The following is an 18,756-nucleotide window of genomic DNA, read 5'->3' on the forward strand; positions in this document are numbered from 1 at the left end:
CTCGTGATGACCCTCTATATAATTACTAATTATGCTAGTTTATTATCTCTTTGCACTTACAGTCAAACCAGTGATGAGATTATGATGAAGTATAGCTTCAGCACTCTTAATATGAAAAGATGTCTGAATTGTGTTAGTTTCTCAGTATGCTTTAAAATACAATGTGATTATCCCGACAACAAATGCAATATTTTGCCACATCAATAAACTATATTTTCTCCAATAAGAAAAGCAGGAGATAATTTGCACTATAAACTTAGCAGAACTTATTAGAAAGACAAGAAGAAAGGCTTAATGACAGTATTTTCAGAGAAAAATATGATGGGAAATTATCACATAATGATTAATATATCTGTATTTAACCTGGAGAAATAAATTTTGTGGTGTATTTGGTATATAATCCAAAGTAAATTTAAATATTTGATGAGCCATGGCGTAGAAAGGATTATGTTGTTTTTTTCTAGTTCCAGAAGTTAAAAGTAATGTCAGTATATGGAAGATTCTAGGGACAGATTTGTATCTGAATATAAACAACTTAACAGATACTTAGCTTGCTTAAAGTCAAGATGAGCTACTTTACATGGCAGTAAGCTCCCTTCACCTAAATGTGCTCAAAATTTACCACTACTGAAGGCATATTCAGAAAAGATTCTTTCCTAGTGCTGGAATTAAGTCTAAAAAACCTAAGTTCCACTTGTTCCTTCCCGATCTTGGTTTATAACTGATAGGAGCTTGACGAAGAATGTATATTGCTATTAACCACATTTATTGTCTGTAATACTCACTATATTTATGACCTCAGACTAGTTACTTAACTTTGCTAACTTCAGTTTGATCACTTGTAAAGTGATGATAATAGTATTTGCTTCAGGGTTTTTGTAAGGGTGAAATGAGATCTCTAAAACAGTTAACACAGCACTTGCTTCTATGGAAGCATCCAATACCTGTTTCTTGTTATTGTCATAGACAACCTGGTAAAAGGTTTGTGGTCTGTCTGTCCTGGGAAACTTTCCTATGTCCTTACTATGATGTTTTTACTTTGACAGGACTCTGTCTCTGTTGATCTTAAGAAATACATACTAATGCTGGGAGGTGGAGCTTGCAGTGAGCCAAAGCCACGCCATTCCACTCCAGCCTGGGCTACAGAGCGAGACTCTGTCTCAAAAAAAAAAAAAAAAAAAAAGAAAAGAAAAAAAAAATACACACACACACACACACACACACACATATACACTAATGGCAAAGATTGTATTAATATGTGGTTACCAAAGCCTAAACGCATTATCTTCTTGGCTTGAAATTATATTTATCTTTCTGGCTTTTTAAAAAATGTTCAATTGCTAAGAAAGTAGGGACTCTTATTAAATATAGTAAGTGTAGCAGAGCTCCTGGAAGTGAAAAAGGCAAGCTAAAGTGATGTGCTCTAGTTTGTTACAAATTTACAGAAGTGGTGTTTTGGTTTTATCTATCTTTGTTGTGCTTGACTAGCAGCTGGAAATCCCTGAGTGAACACATGATAAGTATTTCACCTTGTGGTGCTGCCAAAGGAGTTATTCAGTTTTACAATCTGAACATGTTGCGTTGTGCAATAGATAAATGAGAATCAAATGAATGGCATATGACTTGCTTGGTCTTCAGTCTCCTGTACATGCCTATTTCATTAATATTAGTCCTCCTGAGAATTTAAGTATAGCTTTTCTAAAAGCAGTACTTTGATGAAGACCCTATCATGGTTATGAAGTTATCTGCCAGAAACAGATAACTGCTATAAAAATTTAATAGGTACAAGAAACGTCTCCATATAATTTACTGTCAGAACCCATTTTTGGTTTTCACTGGATTAAGTGAGAAGGCCACAAAACCAAGAGAAAAGGAAGATCATGAAACTTATGAGGCTGAGGTTTGTAGAGCCAGCAGTGATTCATAAAAGTTGTATTGCTTTAGTATTCTCAACTGGAATCATATTATGATCTCACTAATCTGAAGTGGCAGTGAGTGCTTGAATCCTTCCCTAATTGACATAAGTTTTTAAAGCACTTTTACTTCTTAAGTAAACATAATTTCTGTTTACAAATTCAATTGGGGAAAAAAGGCTAGATTCAGGTAATTAGCTTTGTTTGTCTAAATAAGATACTACTAAGTTCACCTTTCAGTAGGTTGAGGATGGGAAAGTTGCTTATAGAAAAAGTTCAATGTCAGCTTGTGTTTACATAAACAGAAAACAGATTGAATACTCCTGGGAAACCAGACCCAGGTGAATATTTACATGAAAATTTCATGTTAACCATTACACTGTTTTTAGTTCAAATTCAGGGTGCTAAGCAAAAATGTACCAGCTAGAAAATTATTACACAATCCAATAAATGAACTACTTCTTTTGTTGGACCTTACTCCTCAAATGGTGCCCAGGACTTTGTTCTCTCAGTGTCTCTTAGTTCTCCACAGGTTTTGTTTCATCTTATTTGTTGGCTCTTCTGCCTTTATCTTTAGAGTTTCCCTCCAAATTACACCCCCAGTATATCAGAATTTCACTTTCAGTCTACTTGCATTTCTTAGATGAATATTTCTTCAAACAAAATGTTACATAGATGTTCAAAGTACAAAAAGAAACAAAAGCAGTGTATCACTAGTGCGTGAAGTAACCCCATAACATTTTATATAAATGTAGGATTCCATGAAGCTCAATTGAAAGCTGGTAGTCTTCATTCTCCTATCTTCCTTATATTAGGTTGGTGCAAAAGTAATTGTGGTTTTTGCCATTAAAAGTAATGGTAATGTATTGATGTCACCCAAATCTGGGTGTCTGGTCTGGTTATCTTTCTGACATTCCCATATTATATGTTCAATGGAAAACTAAGACTATTTTCCCAATTGTCTGATCACAGTTGTCTTTCTAAGCACAAATCGGATCATGATCCCTGTTTGTTTATACACTCCATAGTCTTTCGTGAACACAATAAAATCTAAATTCCTTAGCACAGCATTCACAGGCCCACACAATCTGGCCATACTCCATCAAGCCTCATCTCTTACAATTTTCTCCACCTGCTCTGCTTTTGGTACCACTTCTCACACCGACTTTCTACCTCTGTCTCTTCATTAGCATCCGTATTAGTCTGTTTTCATACTACTACAAAGAAATATTCGAGATTGAGTAATTTATAAAGGTGAGAGGTTTAATTGACTTACATTCTGCATGGCTGGGGAGTCCTCAGGAAACTTACAATCATGGCAGAAGGGGAAGCAGGCACCTTCTTCACAAGACGGCAGAAGAGAGAGTATGTGAAGGGAAGACCTGTCAAATGCTTATGAAACTATCAGATCTCATAGCAACTCACTCACTATCATGAGAACAGCATGGGGGAAACCATTCCCGTCATCCAGTCACCTCCCACCAAGTCCTTCCCTTGACATGTGGGGATTATGGGGATTACAATTCGAGATGACACTTGGGTGGGGTCACAGAGCCAAACCATATCAGCATCTCTCAACTCGTGTGTAAAGTATACTTACCTTTTAAGATCATATTCAAACATCACCTTCTCTGTGAAACAACATGTCTTGCTTGCTGTCATCTAACATTATATATTTTTTTTAATCTATTGAACTAGAAGATTTTTCTGAGTTATTTTGTTTTATACAGGTTTAAAATGTGATTTTTGTAAAAGCTTGAAATAAATTCACTTTAAGGGCCTCTAAAGCGTACTGATTAAATTTTTACCTAAATTGAGCATCACTTGGATGGCTTATAAAGTTTCATTTTTCTTTTTAAGTTATCTTAAAAAGATGGTTTGCTTCTGCAGGAGGCAGGATGCTACGGCTGATGCAGACCAGAATGGAAGATGCTGGCCAATATACTTGTGTTGTAAAGAATGCAGCTGGTGAAGAAAGAAAAATCTTTGGGCTTTCAGTATTAGGTACTTATATAGTTTGCAATATCTAGGAAAAAACTTTAATTGCCTTAAATCCTGGAAGCAGAGTTAAAATTTATTTACCACTTGATCTCATACCTGTGTTATTTAGACCCTGGACTGTGACTCTTGGCAAGAATTCAATATTAGAATTGTTTGGAGGCAATCAGGCAATTGTTTGGAGGAATTAAAATGCCTGTTTTAATTCACAATTGCTCAACAATATTCTGAGAGGCTGAATGACTTGTTCAATGTGAATGCATATTAGAGTTATAATAGAAGAAATAAAAGTCAAATAAATATTCCTGGTGATTTGTTGACATATTTTTATGCAGACTTTATAATTTACATCACAATAAAATTCATTATAATTGGATTTGTGACATATAACTTTAAAAGTAGACTTAATCAAAATAATATTATGACATTCTAGCAGTCAGATAATGAATGTGGATTGGGGGATTTGTTTTGAAGGTTATGACTTAATAAAACCATACATAAATACCTATAAAACAGCAACCTTGCTGTTAAGAGCTGTTGTTTTGTTGTTGTTTTTTTTCAGTACCACCTCATATTTTGGGTGAAAATACATTGGAAGATGTGAAGGTAAAAGAGAAACAGAGTGTTACGCTGACTTGTGAAGTGACAGGTATGGGGCTCAGCTCTCAGACTTTTGATGCTCCCCCCATTCACTGATAGTCATTGTCTCCACTATATATCTTATTAAATTTTTAAAATATATTTAGGGGGTATAAGTGTAGTTTTGTTACATGGATATATTGGATACTGGTGAAGTCTCAGTGATGGTAAACATTACCCAAGTAGTGTGTATTTTACCTATTAGGTAATTTCTCATCTCTCAACCCCTCTCCCACCCCCGTACCCTTCCTAGTCCCCAAGGTCTATTATTTCACTCTTTGTGTGCTAAGTAATTTATACACATTACTTAGCTCCCATTTGTAAGTTAGAATATATGGTATTTGACTTTTTGTTTCTGAGTTACTCCAGTTAAGATAAAGGCCTCCAGTTCCATTCATATTGCTGCAAAAGATATGATTTCATTCTTTTTATGGATAGGTAGCATTTCATGGTGTGTGTGTATATATATATATGTGTGTGTGTATACAGATACGTATCTTTGCTATTGTGAATAGTGCTATGGTAAACATACTAGTGAAGGTATCTTTTTGTTATGATTTATTTTCCTTTGGATAGATACTGAGTCCCACTATATATTATTAATCAGTTGAGAAAAAGTCCAGCTACTATAATTGGCATTTGAAATTGAATTCTAGTTCAGTATAGCTGGCAGAAATGTAGGAGGAAACCTTTCAAATTCTGTGGAGACAAAAAGGAGATACCAACAAGAAAGGAAGAAAGAAAGAGTGAGGGGCGGGGAGGAAGAAAGGAAGGGAGGGAGGAAGGGAAGGAAGAAAGAAAGGAAGGAAGAAAGGAACGAACTGGTCTTGTCTTTCAGTTCAATAAATCATTCTTTTTTGAAAAATTATTCTGCTTCTACTTATATGTATGTTTATCTTGCCCTACCTTTTTAAATTTTTGTTTCCTTCCCTGTGTTTGTGCCTTCCTTTCCTTTTCCTGTTTACTTAAATTTCATTTCAAAGAAATGGGTAGGAGTTTTAGTGAAAGAATGGCATTATTTCATAGTGGGGATTTTCCAAGAACAATATTGTTACTTTTTGTTAGCATGTTTGAATATTACAAAGGGAATATAGACTAGGAAAAATAAAAATTCTAATACCAGTTTCACCATCTTTACCAGTAAATTGATTTCTTGCATATAATCAAAATAAACACATCTCTAAGAGCATATTTTCAAGGCTGTCTTTTTATTGTAGATGGCCTTGCAGTTTTAAAGTAACAATGAAAGTAGCCCATAACATTTTATGGAAAGCCAGAGTTTTAAGGAAGATTCAATGAGTTTCTTATTTCATTGTTTGTCTGCCTTATGTGAGCAATAAATTTAAATAAGCAGAGAGGGGAATGTTTCCATTTTAAGAAAAGCAGATATAAAGAGTGTGATATTACTTACTCTGTTAATTTTTTCCTAGAAATTATGTAGTAATTAACAACAGTTGCATAGATAACCATTGCCTAAATTTTATAAAATCCTGTCTTCAAGCTAGTATATCATCCTAGCCCTCTTTCCTAACATGACTTGCTTTTATGGTTTTAAAATTTTCAAAGAGTATTTGAATAACTTAAAGCTTAATATTTAACATAGATCTCATTTGAAAACAAAAATACAGGATCTCTTCCTAGAGGCTGTAAATATCAAAGAATGATTAATATATTTATATGTCTACTGATCTGTTCAATATTCTACCATCTGTCTGTGATAGAATCCTGGTGTGGACTCAAAATATCTGCTTGTTGAATTAAAGGTTTTGCTTTTTTACAGCTTTTTATCAAAAATATAAAATCTTTTTAAAAATTTTTATATGAGGCTGGGTGCAGTGGCTCATGCCTGTAATCTCAGCACTTTGGGAGGCCAAGACGAGCAGATCACAAGGTCAGGAGATCGAGACTATCCTGGCTAACACGGTGAAACCCCGTCTCTACTAAAAATACAAAAAAATTAGCTGGATGTGGTGGCGGGCGCCTATAGTCCCAGCTACTCAGGAGGCTGAGGCAGGAGAATGGCATGAACCCAGGAGGCAGAGCTTGCTGTGAGCCGAGATTGCACCACTGCACTCCAGCCTGGGTGACAGAGAGACTTTGTCTCAAAAAAAAAAAAAAAAATTATATGACTTCAAAGGTGTTCATGAATAATACTTTTAATAAAAATGAATGCTGCATTATTTTAAAACTGTACTATCAAAATGCTTAGTTGTAATAGTCTAAAAAATAGTATAAATTTAGTTATTTAGTTAAACATGAAGGTCCGTTTAGAATCATTTCACTTATAGATGAACACTAACATACATTTGAAAATGATTTATAATCTATGCATATTTTTAAAGTCAGTACAACCTTATTATAAAATAAGTTAGTTTGCATAGTTATTTTTAAGTGAATGGATACTGCAGTGTTTTACATGTGGGATATGTAGGAAGACAAATGAGTGAAAACCTCCTCTTTCGAAGTTTATGCATTGTATACATGTCACTATTAGCCGACTCTCAGAGATGGCTTTTTACAGGGAATCCAGTGCCAGAAATTACATGGCACAAAGATGGGCAGCTCCTCCAAGAAGATGAAGCCCATCACATTATGTCTGGTGGCCGTTTTCTTCAAATTACCAATGCCCAGGTGTCACACACTGGAAGATACACATGTTTGGCTTCCAGTCCAGCTGGCGACAAGAGCAGGAGCTTCAGTCTTAATGTATTTGGTAGGCGTGGGCTTTTCTTCATATCTTAAAGAATCTGACTTGACTGTAGGCTACATTTTTCTTTTCTTTCTCTGTTCAAATAATGTTTCCATCATAGAGTTTCCTCGTGGAAGGAGGACCAGTGCTTGTGTACATTTACTATTTTTCCTGAATTAATTTATAAATTCATTTGTCATGTATGGAGTACCTACTATGTTCTAGGCACAGTGTTTTGTGCTAGGGACACAACTCTGAATAAGGTAGACTAATCAGTAGTAAAGGATAAAGATATGTTGGTCCAAGAGAAGCCGGTAAACAGTGATTGGGTCTCAACCTGAGATATTCTATCCTTTTTTTTGTGAGACTTTGCCATTATTGGAAATGGCCATATTATAGTCTTTGTGGACTAAGAGTGATAAAATAACTGTATGTTGATATATTCAGTTCTTATGTCTCAGGAAAGACATTAAAATAGATTTTTATCTTGTGCTCACTTTTTGAAATTTGTACCACTTAAATTTATTGTATTAGATTCCTAGTATCAAATAATTCTACTAAAATCAACTGACCTATATGTGACTATGAAAATTTATATAGTTGTTTGTTTTTATAGTTATTGGTAATACCACTTAAGGAGTACAAAGATACTACCATAGATAGAAACTTCTCATATTGAACACAGCCCTCAAGAAGCGCATAGTCTAATTAAGTAGCAGAGATATATGTGCAAGAAAAATTAAATCAAAATACCAGATACTGTATAAGTGTCAATATTGTATTGTGTATAAGTGTATAAATTGATAATTATAAACGTCATAAGTGTATAAGTGTATAAATTGACATACAGTATCTGGTATTTTATATATGTTCATTCATTCATTCATTCATTCATTCATTCATTGAAGACTGAGGGGTCTAGATCTGAATCAAAGCCCTTCTCCACCAACTGCATAAAGTAGAGGCTATTTAAGTGCATGTGTTTGCAACTTCCAATCTACCCAGCCAAAAATTCAGTGCCTTTACCCTTTCTTTTCTCAGAGGATGAATTATCCTTCTTGTTCACAGTTAATCCTTGCACTTACACCCTCCACCCTGTATCTTTCCACCGTCTGCCTTACTTGCAGCTTCACCATCTACTGTCTCCACCACTTCATATTTTAACCATGCCCAGATATCTATACTTGCTGTCCTACTGAAAACAGGCTTTTTCTGACACTACTCTGGCAAGCACTTCCCTTTTGCTAGGTCCAGCAAATATCTTGCAGTCCCAATTTTAATGTTTTGTACATTTTGATCTCTTTTTCCTTCACAATGTTCTTTCCCAGTTATCCTTGCATATCTTTGTTTGCTCCCTTTCTCTGCCCTTTATGGAAGCTTGAGTCACCTCTTAAATACTGGGTTCCCTGGTGTTCTGTCCTTACTTCACTACTCGTGTTACTCTAGGTATTCTCTTCAAGTAATAGAATTCATTCCCGGATGTTTAATCATCTTTTATACACAAGAAACTTTTAAAAATGTATACCTGTAACCCAGATCTTTCTTGCAATGTTTGAATTCCTATATAGAGTTACTTGTTGGGCATTTCCACCTGAAATTCCCATAAGCACTTAAAATACAAGATATTCAGAACTGAACAAACTATTTTCCCTTCCTAAATGATCAAATCTTTCTACATTTTATATTTTTATGTTACTTCTCTGCAGTTTAGTTCCTAAGCAAGCAAACCGGAAGTTATATTTGACTTCAGTTTCCTTTAGCCCCCAGTTTCCATAATCAAGTCCTGTCAGTAATGCCCTAAGTCTTTCTTTACTTTCTCCTTCTACTTTATACCTTCCTTTAATGCTCTAGTTCCGTTCCTCATTATCTTTTATAAAACAAAGTACCTGTCTCAGCTATCCTTGCTTCCAATATTGATCCACTTCAGTTCATCCTCTTGATATACCCTGCTTGCCCCTCATTGCTTACAATTTAATACTACCATGCTCCCAATATGTTCCCTCTTACTAGTCTCTCTGCTTTCACCTGCTTTCACTGATCCTTTAAGGTTCACTTTAAATCCTCTTCCTCCTTTAAGAGGCCTTCTCTAATGAGATTCTTCACACCACATACCTCAAACTGGACTGAATGCTAACTCATTTCCAAAAAAAACCTCCATTTACCTTGCACCAACATTCCCATTATTGTCCTTGATACATTATGTTCTTTTATGTGTTATGGTTCCTTTTTTATGTGTCATCTCCTCCATTACCCTATAAGTTTTTTGAGGGGTCACTCTCTTTTGTGTATAATAATAATAATAATAATAATAATAATAATAATTTGTTTTCTGTAACTGCTAGGGAATGACATTATACAAATACATATAATGGAAATTTAGAAATGCACAAATATACAAATTTCTACATATATTTCTTCAATCAAATTCTCATCTTTTTCAGTATCTCCTATAATTGCTGGTGTAGGTAGTGATGGCAGTCCTGAAGATGTCACTGTCATCCTTAACAGCCCCACATCTTTGGTCTGTGAAGCTTATTCGTATCCTCCAGCTACCATCACCTGGTTTAAGGATGGCACTCCTTTAGAGTCTAACCGAAATATTCGTATTCTTCCAGGTAATTCATTTGCTTCAGATGCCCAAGGTGCATCTGCGTCATCCACTATTCTAGAAAAGCAGAATCATTAGTTACTTTTCATAAAAACACCTCTGTTTTGTTGGTCATGTTATGTTCTGTGCAGCCTGGTTCCTAATAGGCCACAGGCCGGTACCAGTCCATGGCTTGGGGATTGGGACCCCTGCTGTAAAGTACTGAAAATTACTTTTTAAAAGATCAGAAAAATACCTAAGTTAAAAGACAAATAAATAAATGCCACAATGTAATTAACTGCTAAAATATATTATAATGTGAATGCTGAAAAGGGTAGAAATTCACTCGTGATTAAATATTAACTCTTCTTCAAAGTTCAATTCAAAGTGAGAGAGTTTGTTCCTCTTTACCGCATGGAAATAGATAATGCAAATAGAAAGAAAAAGGATTATTGCTGGCTTTAAGAGACTGACAGTCTTATGTTGAGGAGAGGTAATATGTGCAAAGAGTTGATTAAAAATATGAATCTGTGAAAAATAATGGATTCTGAATAGTCAGGGGGTATGGTAAATAGGGAGTGAGTTTTATAAGAATTCAAATGAAGAAGCTGGGTGCGGTGGCTCACGCTTGTAATCCCAGCACTTTGGGAGGCCGAGGCGGGCGGATCACAAGGTCAGGAGATCGAGACCATCCTGGCTAACACAGTGAAATCCTATCCCTACTAAAAAAAATACAAAAAATTGTCCAGGCATGGTGGCACATGCCTGTAGTCCCAGCTACTCAGGAGTTTGAGGCAGGAGAATCGCTTGAACCCGGGAGGCGGAGGTTGCAGTAAGCCGAGATCGCACCACTGCACTCCAGGCTGGGAGACAGAGCAAAACTCAGTCTCAAAAAAAAAAAAAAAAAAAAGAAAACTGACTTCAAATGAAGAAATGGCCACTGTGGGCTGAAGTGATCAGAAAAAGCTTTGTTGCTTAGTCAGAACTTGACGAGACTTTAAAGAAAATTCTAGAATTTAGTTGACTGGAAATGAGTTAGGAGAGGTTTCAGATCCATCAGGGTAACCAGGGTGGGAAAAGTACAAAGTGAGAATGGCCTAGCCCTGTGCAATAGAATTCTCACCCACTCCCCGAAACTTGATAGAAATATTGTGTGTACGTATGTTGGCGGAGGGGCAGGAAATAAGATCAGCAAGAAAAGCTGGAGTCATGTTTTGAATGCCTGAAATAAGAATTAAGAGTTTTTACTTTATATATTGGTCAATTGAGAACGATTGAAAATGTTTAAGGAGGACAGTACCAAAATAAAAACTTTGCTTCAGCACAATTAATTTCTCCTGTAGGCTAGGTAGATCAGAGGAAAAGATGATTATGGCAGAAACCTATTTATTAAGAGGATGAAAGACCTTATGAAGGACCTTAGCTGGAGTGGTGTACAAAGGCATGGCAGGTGCAAATGACCATGAGAGTCATCACCACAGAGCACCACTGGGGACTCAGCATCTGTCCTCAGATACCATGCAATCCCCATCACTATTGTAATTTATCTTATATCATATGTCCATCACAGAATTGTCATATGTAAGAAGAAATATGTTAACAAGAAGACGTAAACCCCCGATAGCCTGTGTGTACTCTGCTGTCACTGTGATTTTAGAGATTCTTTGATGTTCTGTGATTTTACAGGAGGCAGAACTCTGCAGATCCTCAATGCACAGAAGGACAATGCTGGAAGATACTCTTGTGTAGCCACGAATGAGGCTGGAGAAATGATAAAGCACTATGAAGTGAAAGTGTACAGTAAGTTCTGAAAGAATACTATGTTTCATAGCTTCTCCATTTTTCTCTTTCAATCCTGTTTTTCATTGTGGGTTCATAATTATTTATACTCATCATTAAAGACTTGTTTGTACAGCTTACTTTATTAAGGATGGAAGTTGAATTAAGCATTGTGTCTATGGCCTCAATTGCTTAAAGATGTGAAGAGCCCACTAAATCTGCTCATTACTCTTGTTGGAGACTTTGTCAGTGGCATTTCTTTAAGTTTCTCTGTTTTTCCTTCTGAATTACCCTCTGGGTTGAGGTATAGTACTTTCATGTACAAAACTGTTGTTAGACGCATATGTTCTAATCAACAGCCCAAGATGAGATCATTAGTGATTTTGAGCTATTCCAATGTACATTGACCTATAAATAAAAGGCAAAGCTAACACTGCCATTAATAGGACTCATATTTCAGGATTTTGCTTTTGTGTTTGTAAAGGAAGAGTATCTTTCTGATTATCTTTTGTTCTTTGACTTGGTTCCCTTAATGACCAATAAAATACATTTTATGGATCATGTTCAGACTATGTCTGTGGAACTGGAACAAATGAGGCTAACTGTTCTGTAAAGGACATTAGCTTTATTGGCAGTATTATAATGATAAAGGGAGAAAGATTTCCCATTCCATCTTGCATTTGAACACTCTTTCATGTTAACTTAGATACTTAATGAAAGATCAGCATAGAATGCCTCTGTTATTTCCTTGTTTTCTTGATAAGTAGTCCTCAGTGTGATTTCTGTGGTATTCCATGTATTGAAAATAACCAATGTCTAACTCTTTAATATTTATTTTATGCAGTCCCACCCATAATCAATAAAGGGGACCTTTGGGGGCCAGGTCTTTCCCCTAAAGAAGTGAAGATCAAAGTAAACAACACTCTGACCTTGGAATGTGAAGCTTATGCAATTCCTTCTGCCTCCCTCAGCTGGTACAAAGATGGACAGGCCAGTCACAACTTTTTTCATTTGCTAATGATTTCTTAAAGACTAAAATAGTCAATTGAAAAGAAATAATAAAATAGACACAGGTGACTTAGAGAATCACTGTGATCTTAAAACTAGCAAATTCCATGCTCCTAGAATCTAAAACTGAAAAAAAAAACCCAACCAACCTGAACGATGTTCAACAATTTTAGCATTATTCCATCACTGGAAAGTCTGCACAATTATTTTTGTATATATTAGCAGTTTTCTATAAAAATCTGGCCACCCTCACACTGGAGAATTTAGGGAAACCAGGTTTTTGTTTTGTTTTGTTTTGTTTTTTACTGTTGTTATTTTGCAGTTTTACAGAATAAGTAAACTTGGTAAAGAACCAACACATAAATGGTGCTATCCCAGGTGAGAATGACAGGTATAACATGGGTACTAAATTTACTAAAGTTACTCAGATATTCTTTAAGTATCTTTAACTCTTTTACAAAAGGTATATTTTTAAATATTCCAAAATAAAGAAAAAAAACTAAAAGAGATGATGACGTTCCCAGTACAGTTAACTGGGAACAGAGAAACTTTAAATAAAAGATCGTTCAATTCTGTAATCTGGTTTTCAGACCACACATCCTTATTTCTCATTCAACTTATATTCTTTCATGCGTGTTTTAAAGACATATGTGCTGTTGATCTTAGACCAAAATAGATTTTTAAGCAGCTGTTAACACCGTACTTAATACAGATGTGAAACAGCTAAGCTGCTGTTCGTTCTGTTTTACACATAATCAACCAAATGGTCAAATTCCAGTTGTAGAAGTTCAGATCATAATCATGATTTAAGATGCAACAAAGATAAAGCTTTATTTTTTCAGATCTTAGATGGATTTTGCAATACTGGCAGCTAGAAAAAAAGTCATCTCTTATAAAATAAGCAAGTTTCATCTGGAAGCCATTACAAAAGGGAAAATATAGAATTCCCACTATGCTCTGTTTATAGTTTCTTTTCTGACTACAAGCACACTTCATAGTACAATATCAATTCTTTATGAATTTACTTGGAAACAAATAATCCTTTCTCCTTTGAAATATTATTTTATTTTTAATCTTTTCTAAAGTTGTTTCATTCCTTATAGTTACGACATATGCTCACATGTACACGAACACATACACACATTAAAAACTGGATAAAGACTAAAAGTGCACAGGAAATTAGGCATTTTTGTCTTATTTTTGAAAATTTCATTATAAATAGCTAAATTACAGCTTCAAGTTCAGGCTTCGAAATTGACCCAATTATGATGCTTTACACTGCTAGATTTTTTAGAGTTTGCAATTGGTCTCCTAGAATGTGAACAAAAAAGTACTATTTTAAAATTTATTTTCCATATTCATTCTCCTGTAATTTCAGTCTTCAGATAAGCAACACTACTTAAGTAGTGTTTTCAAGAAAACAAACACAAAATATATTGACAGACATTAAAAACTGGACAAAGTATTGGCCACATTAAGTTTTGAAAGAATCTTGAGTTTTATTTATTCATACCCTGAAGTTTTTCTTTTAGCAAAGGAAATTTAAATTATGCTACTTTTATAGATAAGTGATACAATGTTAATAATGATTAATTGCATTCTGAATTATTTGTTGAGCATCTACTATTTGTCAGACACTGTTTTAGATGCAGGAATATAGCTATGAAAGAAATAGACACAAAGTTCTACTCATGTGAAGTTTAGGAAGGCGAAAACTAAACCAAACCAATAAAGACATAATGTGTCAGGTGGGACAGGTATCATGGAGAAAACTCAATATGAGAGAAGGAAACCAAGAGTGGAGAGTGTGATGTCTTACTTAAATAGAGAAGACCTCACTGATAATGTGACATTTAAACCGAAACCCAAAGAAAGTGAAGGAAGCAGACATAAAATAATAGAGGGCAAAATATTCCAAAGTAGAGAGCATAGCAAGGGCAAAAGCCCTGAGGCATTTAGGCTGAAGTGCAGTGATTGATGGGAATAGAAGATGTGAGCAGAAGACTAATGGAGAGCCGGATCATGCCACCTCGTGTGCCAGTTGGTCTTTATTCTGATGGAAAACCAACTGGGAAATTTTGAACACAAGAATGATATGACATAATCTGACTTAAGGTTTTAAGCAGATTGCATTTCTTTCTGTACTTGGAGAATAAAAGTCCAATTATGAAGTTATTGCAATGGTTATTGCAGTTGCACCTCCACCAAAAGAGTGATGGTTGTTGCTTGGACCAAGGTGGTAGAAGGATGTGTGGGATGTGTAGGAAGGAGATTAAAGATAAGTCCAAGATAAGTGAGAGCAGATAGAGAAGAGGTCTAAGGATTAAGCCTCAGGGTACTCCTTTAAAGGTTAGGGAGTGTAGTGTCCCAAAAGATACGTGAAAAAGGTACTTCAAAATGAACACAAGTTAAACTGTGTGAAATGATACTGATCAGGTAAAATAAGTACTTAGAATTTTCCAACAAATTTAGCAACATGAATGTCATTGGTGACCTTGACAAAGTCTTTTTGATCAAGAAGAAAGAGTGAAAGTCTGATTGTAACATATCAAGAAACGATGGAAGGAAAAAACTGAAGGAAAGTAATTGGAGAACACAAGTGTAGAAAACATTTGTAAGTCATTTGGCTACAAAGTGCGGTGGAAAATGTAGAGGTGGGCTGCAGCAAGAGAGGTTTTGGTTTTTGTTTTTGTTTTAGGTTGAAATCATCCAGTGGAAAGAAACAAGTTAATGATGATGTAGGTGAGAGAAACGCAGTTGCTGGAGGGATGTCCTTGAGTAGACCAGCAAATTCTCAGAATGGGCAGAAACTGATTTTAACCAGTTCAGGTTTTGCCAGGGGAGTAAAATAAAGGGAGAGGAGTCAAGGGAGTTGAGAGTTTATACAAGGAATGATTATCATGACAGAACTTCTCTGGGTAAGAAGGGAAGAGAGGTTAGGAGGAGACTGAGTGGCAGTGAAAATATTGCAAGATCAATGGATTGTGGGGCTCCCATGGGATTAAAAAAGAAAAAAAAACTTAGAGAAAATTAGTAATAATAGAAAATTAGGAAGTGGTAGTCAGCAGATGAGAGCTTGAAAGTGAGATTATGAAGGAGCGCAGTTATTGGTAATTATAAGGTCTAGGTATGACTCTCCTATTTAGTGGCTGAGAAAGGGTGAGGGACAAGAAAATTAAAAGAAGGAGATCAAGGAGGTAAGAGAACACAGCATTGGAATCACCAGAAATATGAGAAGAGTATCATTAGAAGGAATGACACTGAGCCTGGAGCTAAAATTTTCAATGAATGAGGGGGAATTTAGTATAAATGAAAATGTTGAGAAGATGGGAAATATTCTATTAACTATATGTAATGTTATTGATAATACATCATAATACAAATATATGTAAGTTAATATCCTATTTTATAGTAATAATTTCAATAAAACATAATATAAATATCTTTAGGTTAAAATTTTATTTATAAAGTAATAATGTTTCGAATAAAAAATAATTTAGGTCAAATCAGATTATACTAATGCGCTCAATCTTTCATAAAGAAATTCTAACCTTTTCTACAAAATTATAAAAGACATGCTTTTTAAATATTACATGAGATCAGTGAAAAATATTTTCCAACATGAATACATGTGGTAACTAAGAACACATATTTATCATAAAAAATGTATAAATGCATCATGCACAAATGCCTGGTACAAATATAAACTATAACTGTGGTAATTTTCAATAAATAAAAATTTGATTACTCAAAAACAATGAGTTTAATCAAAGTAAATCAATTATTTTGATTAAACTGTTGTGAATGTTCTGCATACAATTTTATTTTCATTTATTTAAAAAATCACAAAAACTATTAATTGCATGGCCTCTTAGAGGATTCGTTATAGCACTTAATGCTAACATTGTTATAATTGAATCACAGCCCCTTAAATCCGATGATCATGTTAATATTGCTGCGAATGGACACACACTTCAAATAAAGGAGACTCAAATATCAGACACTGGACGATATACTTGTGTAGCATCTAACATTGCAGGTGAAGATGAGTTGGATTTTGATGTGAATATACAAGGTAATACTAATATGCTTATTGTATATAATGTAATTTATATGATCTTTCAAAGTAAAAGAAAAGAGATTTGACTTATTTTAAACAGTGTTTTTTTCTGTTAACAATATAAATTCATGATTGAAAATTTAGACTTGGGAATTAAAGAAGGAAATAATCCCATCATTCAGGATTGCCCCTGTTATTTTTATGTGTTTCCTTCTTGTATTTTAAAATATATACTTGTTTTACAAAGTTGGGGTCACACAACATAGATTTCTGTGTTGCATTAGCATTCCCTTAATTTTATATCGTGAAGTTTTAAAAACAGCATTTACATGAAAGGCAGGAAAGTAGTACAGTATGGAATTCAGAGTAATAAAAAACTATCTGTCCACTACCAGGCATATTATCTGGGTGATGAAATAATATGTACACCAAACCCCCACAACATGCAATTTACCCACATAACAAACCAGCACATGTACCCTGTGAACATAAAATGAAAGTTGGAAGAAATAAATAAGTAAATGTAAAAATAAAAACAAGCAAACAACAAAACAAAACAGACTTGGAATTGAATGATGATTATGGCTTCTAAAAGCTTTGTGACTTGGTAAAGTAACCTAAATTTTAAGACTGTTTCCTCATTTTTAACATGACTGTCTTGTAGAATTTCAGCGAATACTAAATGAGATAAAGTATATAAAGCTCTTAGCAAAATGATTGAGAAATGATACCTGCTATTATTATTGTTTATGTTGTTACTGTTGATGTTGCTATATTTGACATGATTTGTAATAATTATGTCTTTCACCAGTTGAATATCCAAAAACTATTTAACCAGACTCCTACTGTTGAATGTCTGGGTTGTTTATAAGCTTTCACCACTCATAAATAATACTGCACTGAACATCTTTATACATAAAACTTTTGGACATCTTTTATTTTTCATAATTTTCTAAGAATGGAAATTTTAGGTTAAATGTTATGTACTTTTTTCTGTGATAAATTTTATGTTATGCACTCTTTTAATGCTTTTGATGTGCAGGCAAATTGCCTTCCATAAACTTCATACTTGTAACCAGAAAAGTATGAAAATTCCTATTATTTTTGTTAATGGAATTTTTAATCCTGATTGCATAATTTCTTTTGCCGTCTTAGTAAGCCAAATCACTGTGAAATGCTCTCAATTGAGCCAGTATTTTTTAATGGTTTCTCAAAATTAGTCTTTCCTGCTGTGTATCATTTAGCAATGCTCCTTTCTGAGAGTGAGCCCCTTTATTGTCTAAGTGCCAGAGTCCTTTAACAGGGAGAGCAAAGCATGAGAACAGCATTCTGAGCCTCATATTTCTTGTTCTTCCACATGAGAACCAGCTCTGACTTTCGTCTACTACTTTTTTGGCTAAGGACTAGAGTTGGTAATGGTGTCAGTACTTGAAATTATTTTCACATTGTCTAATCTATTGCTTTTACAAATCACTCTGGTGAAAACACATCCAAGATCTTTGTTTAAGCATTCATATGTGACTGACATTTAATGCGTTTCCTCCATAGTTCCTCCAAGTTTTCAGAAACTCTGGGAAATAGGAAACATGCTAGATACCGGCAGGAGTGGTGAAGCCAAAGATGTGATCATCAACAATCCCATTTCTCTTTACTGTGAGACAAATGCTGCTCCCCCTCCTACACTGACATGGTACAAAGATGGCCACCCTCTGACCTCAAGTGATAAAGTATTGATTTTGCCAGGTAAAGATTGCTACCAAAAGGGTGAAAAGCTGGCTCTCTGCCAAATGTGTTTCCTCTCATGTATTAGATGAATTAAATTGGTTGAGTCTCTGGCCAAGTAATTTAACTGGCAGGCTGCTGAATGCCGCTGGCATCCACATAGCTTCAATCTAGAATAAATAGTCTTGGTTGAGAATTAGACAATAGAAGAGCATAGCTTAGTAAACTTTTCAGATCTACTACACATCACTCTATCAACACAACAAAGTCCTTTGGCTTCCTTGTGCCTCCATTTCTCCATTAGTGCAATAAGATAATCAGTTTGGTTTATATATATTATTAACATAAATGCTAATATATA

General features: G+C 34.8%; 1 protein-coding gene across 1 annotated transcript in view; it reads left to right on the forward strand.

Annotated features, from left to right (window-relative positions):
- Window positions 1–18,756, forward strand: part of HMCN1 (hemicentin 1) — a gene marked incomplete at its 5' end in the record, with an annotated part of 290,930 nt that overhangs the window by 162,889 nt on the left and 109,285 nt on the right. The window contains 8 exons of the mRNA XM_011999163.1: window positions 3,804–3,917; window positions 4,474–4,560; window positions 7,072–7,263; window positions 9,681–9,854; window positions 11,513–11,626; window positions 12,450–12,595; window positions 16,538–16,688; window positions 18,222–18,416. Coding sequence (XP_011854553.1) covers window positions 3,804–3,917; window positions 4,474–4,560; window positions 7,072–7,263; window positions 9,681–9,854; window positions 11,513–11,626; window positions 12,450–12,595; window positions 16,538–16,688; window positions 18,222–18,416 — 1,173 coding nt within the window. The remainder of the gene's footprint in view (window positions 1–3,803; window positions 3,918–4,473; window positions 4,561–7,071; window positions 7,264–9,680; window positions 9,855–11,512; window positions 11,627–12,449; window positions 12,596–16,537; window positions 16,689–18,221; window positions 18,417–18,756) is intronic.

The sequence above is a fragment of the Mandrillus leucophaeus genome, unplaced genomic scaffold, assembly GCF_000951045.1.
Source record: "Mandrillus leucophaeus isolate KB7577 unplaced genomic scaffold, Mleu.le_1.0 Scaffold584, whole genome shotgun sequence".
Lineage (NCBI taxonomy): Eukaryota > Metazoa > Chordata > Mammalia > Primates > Cercopithecidae > Mandrillus > Mandrillus leucophaeus.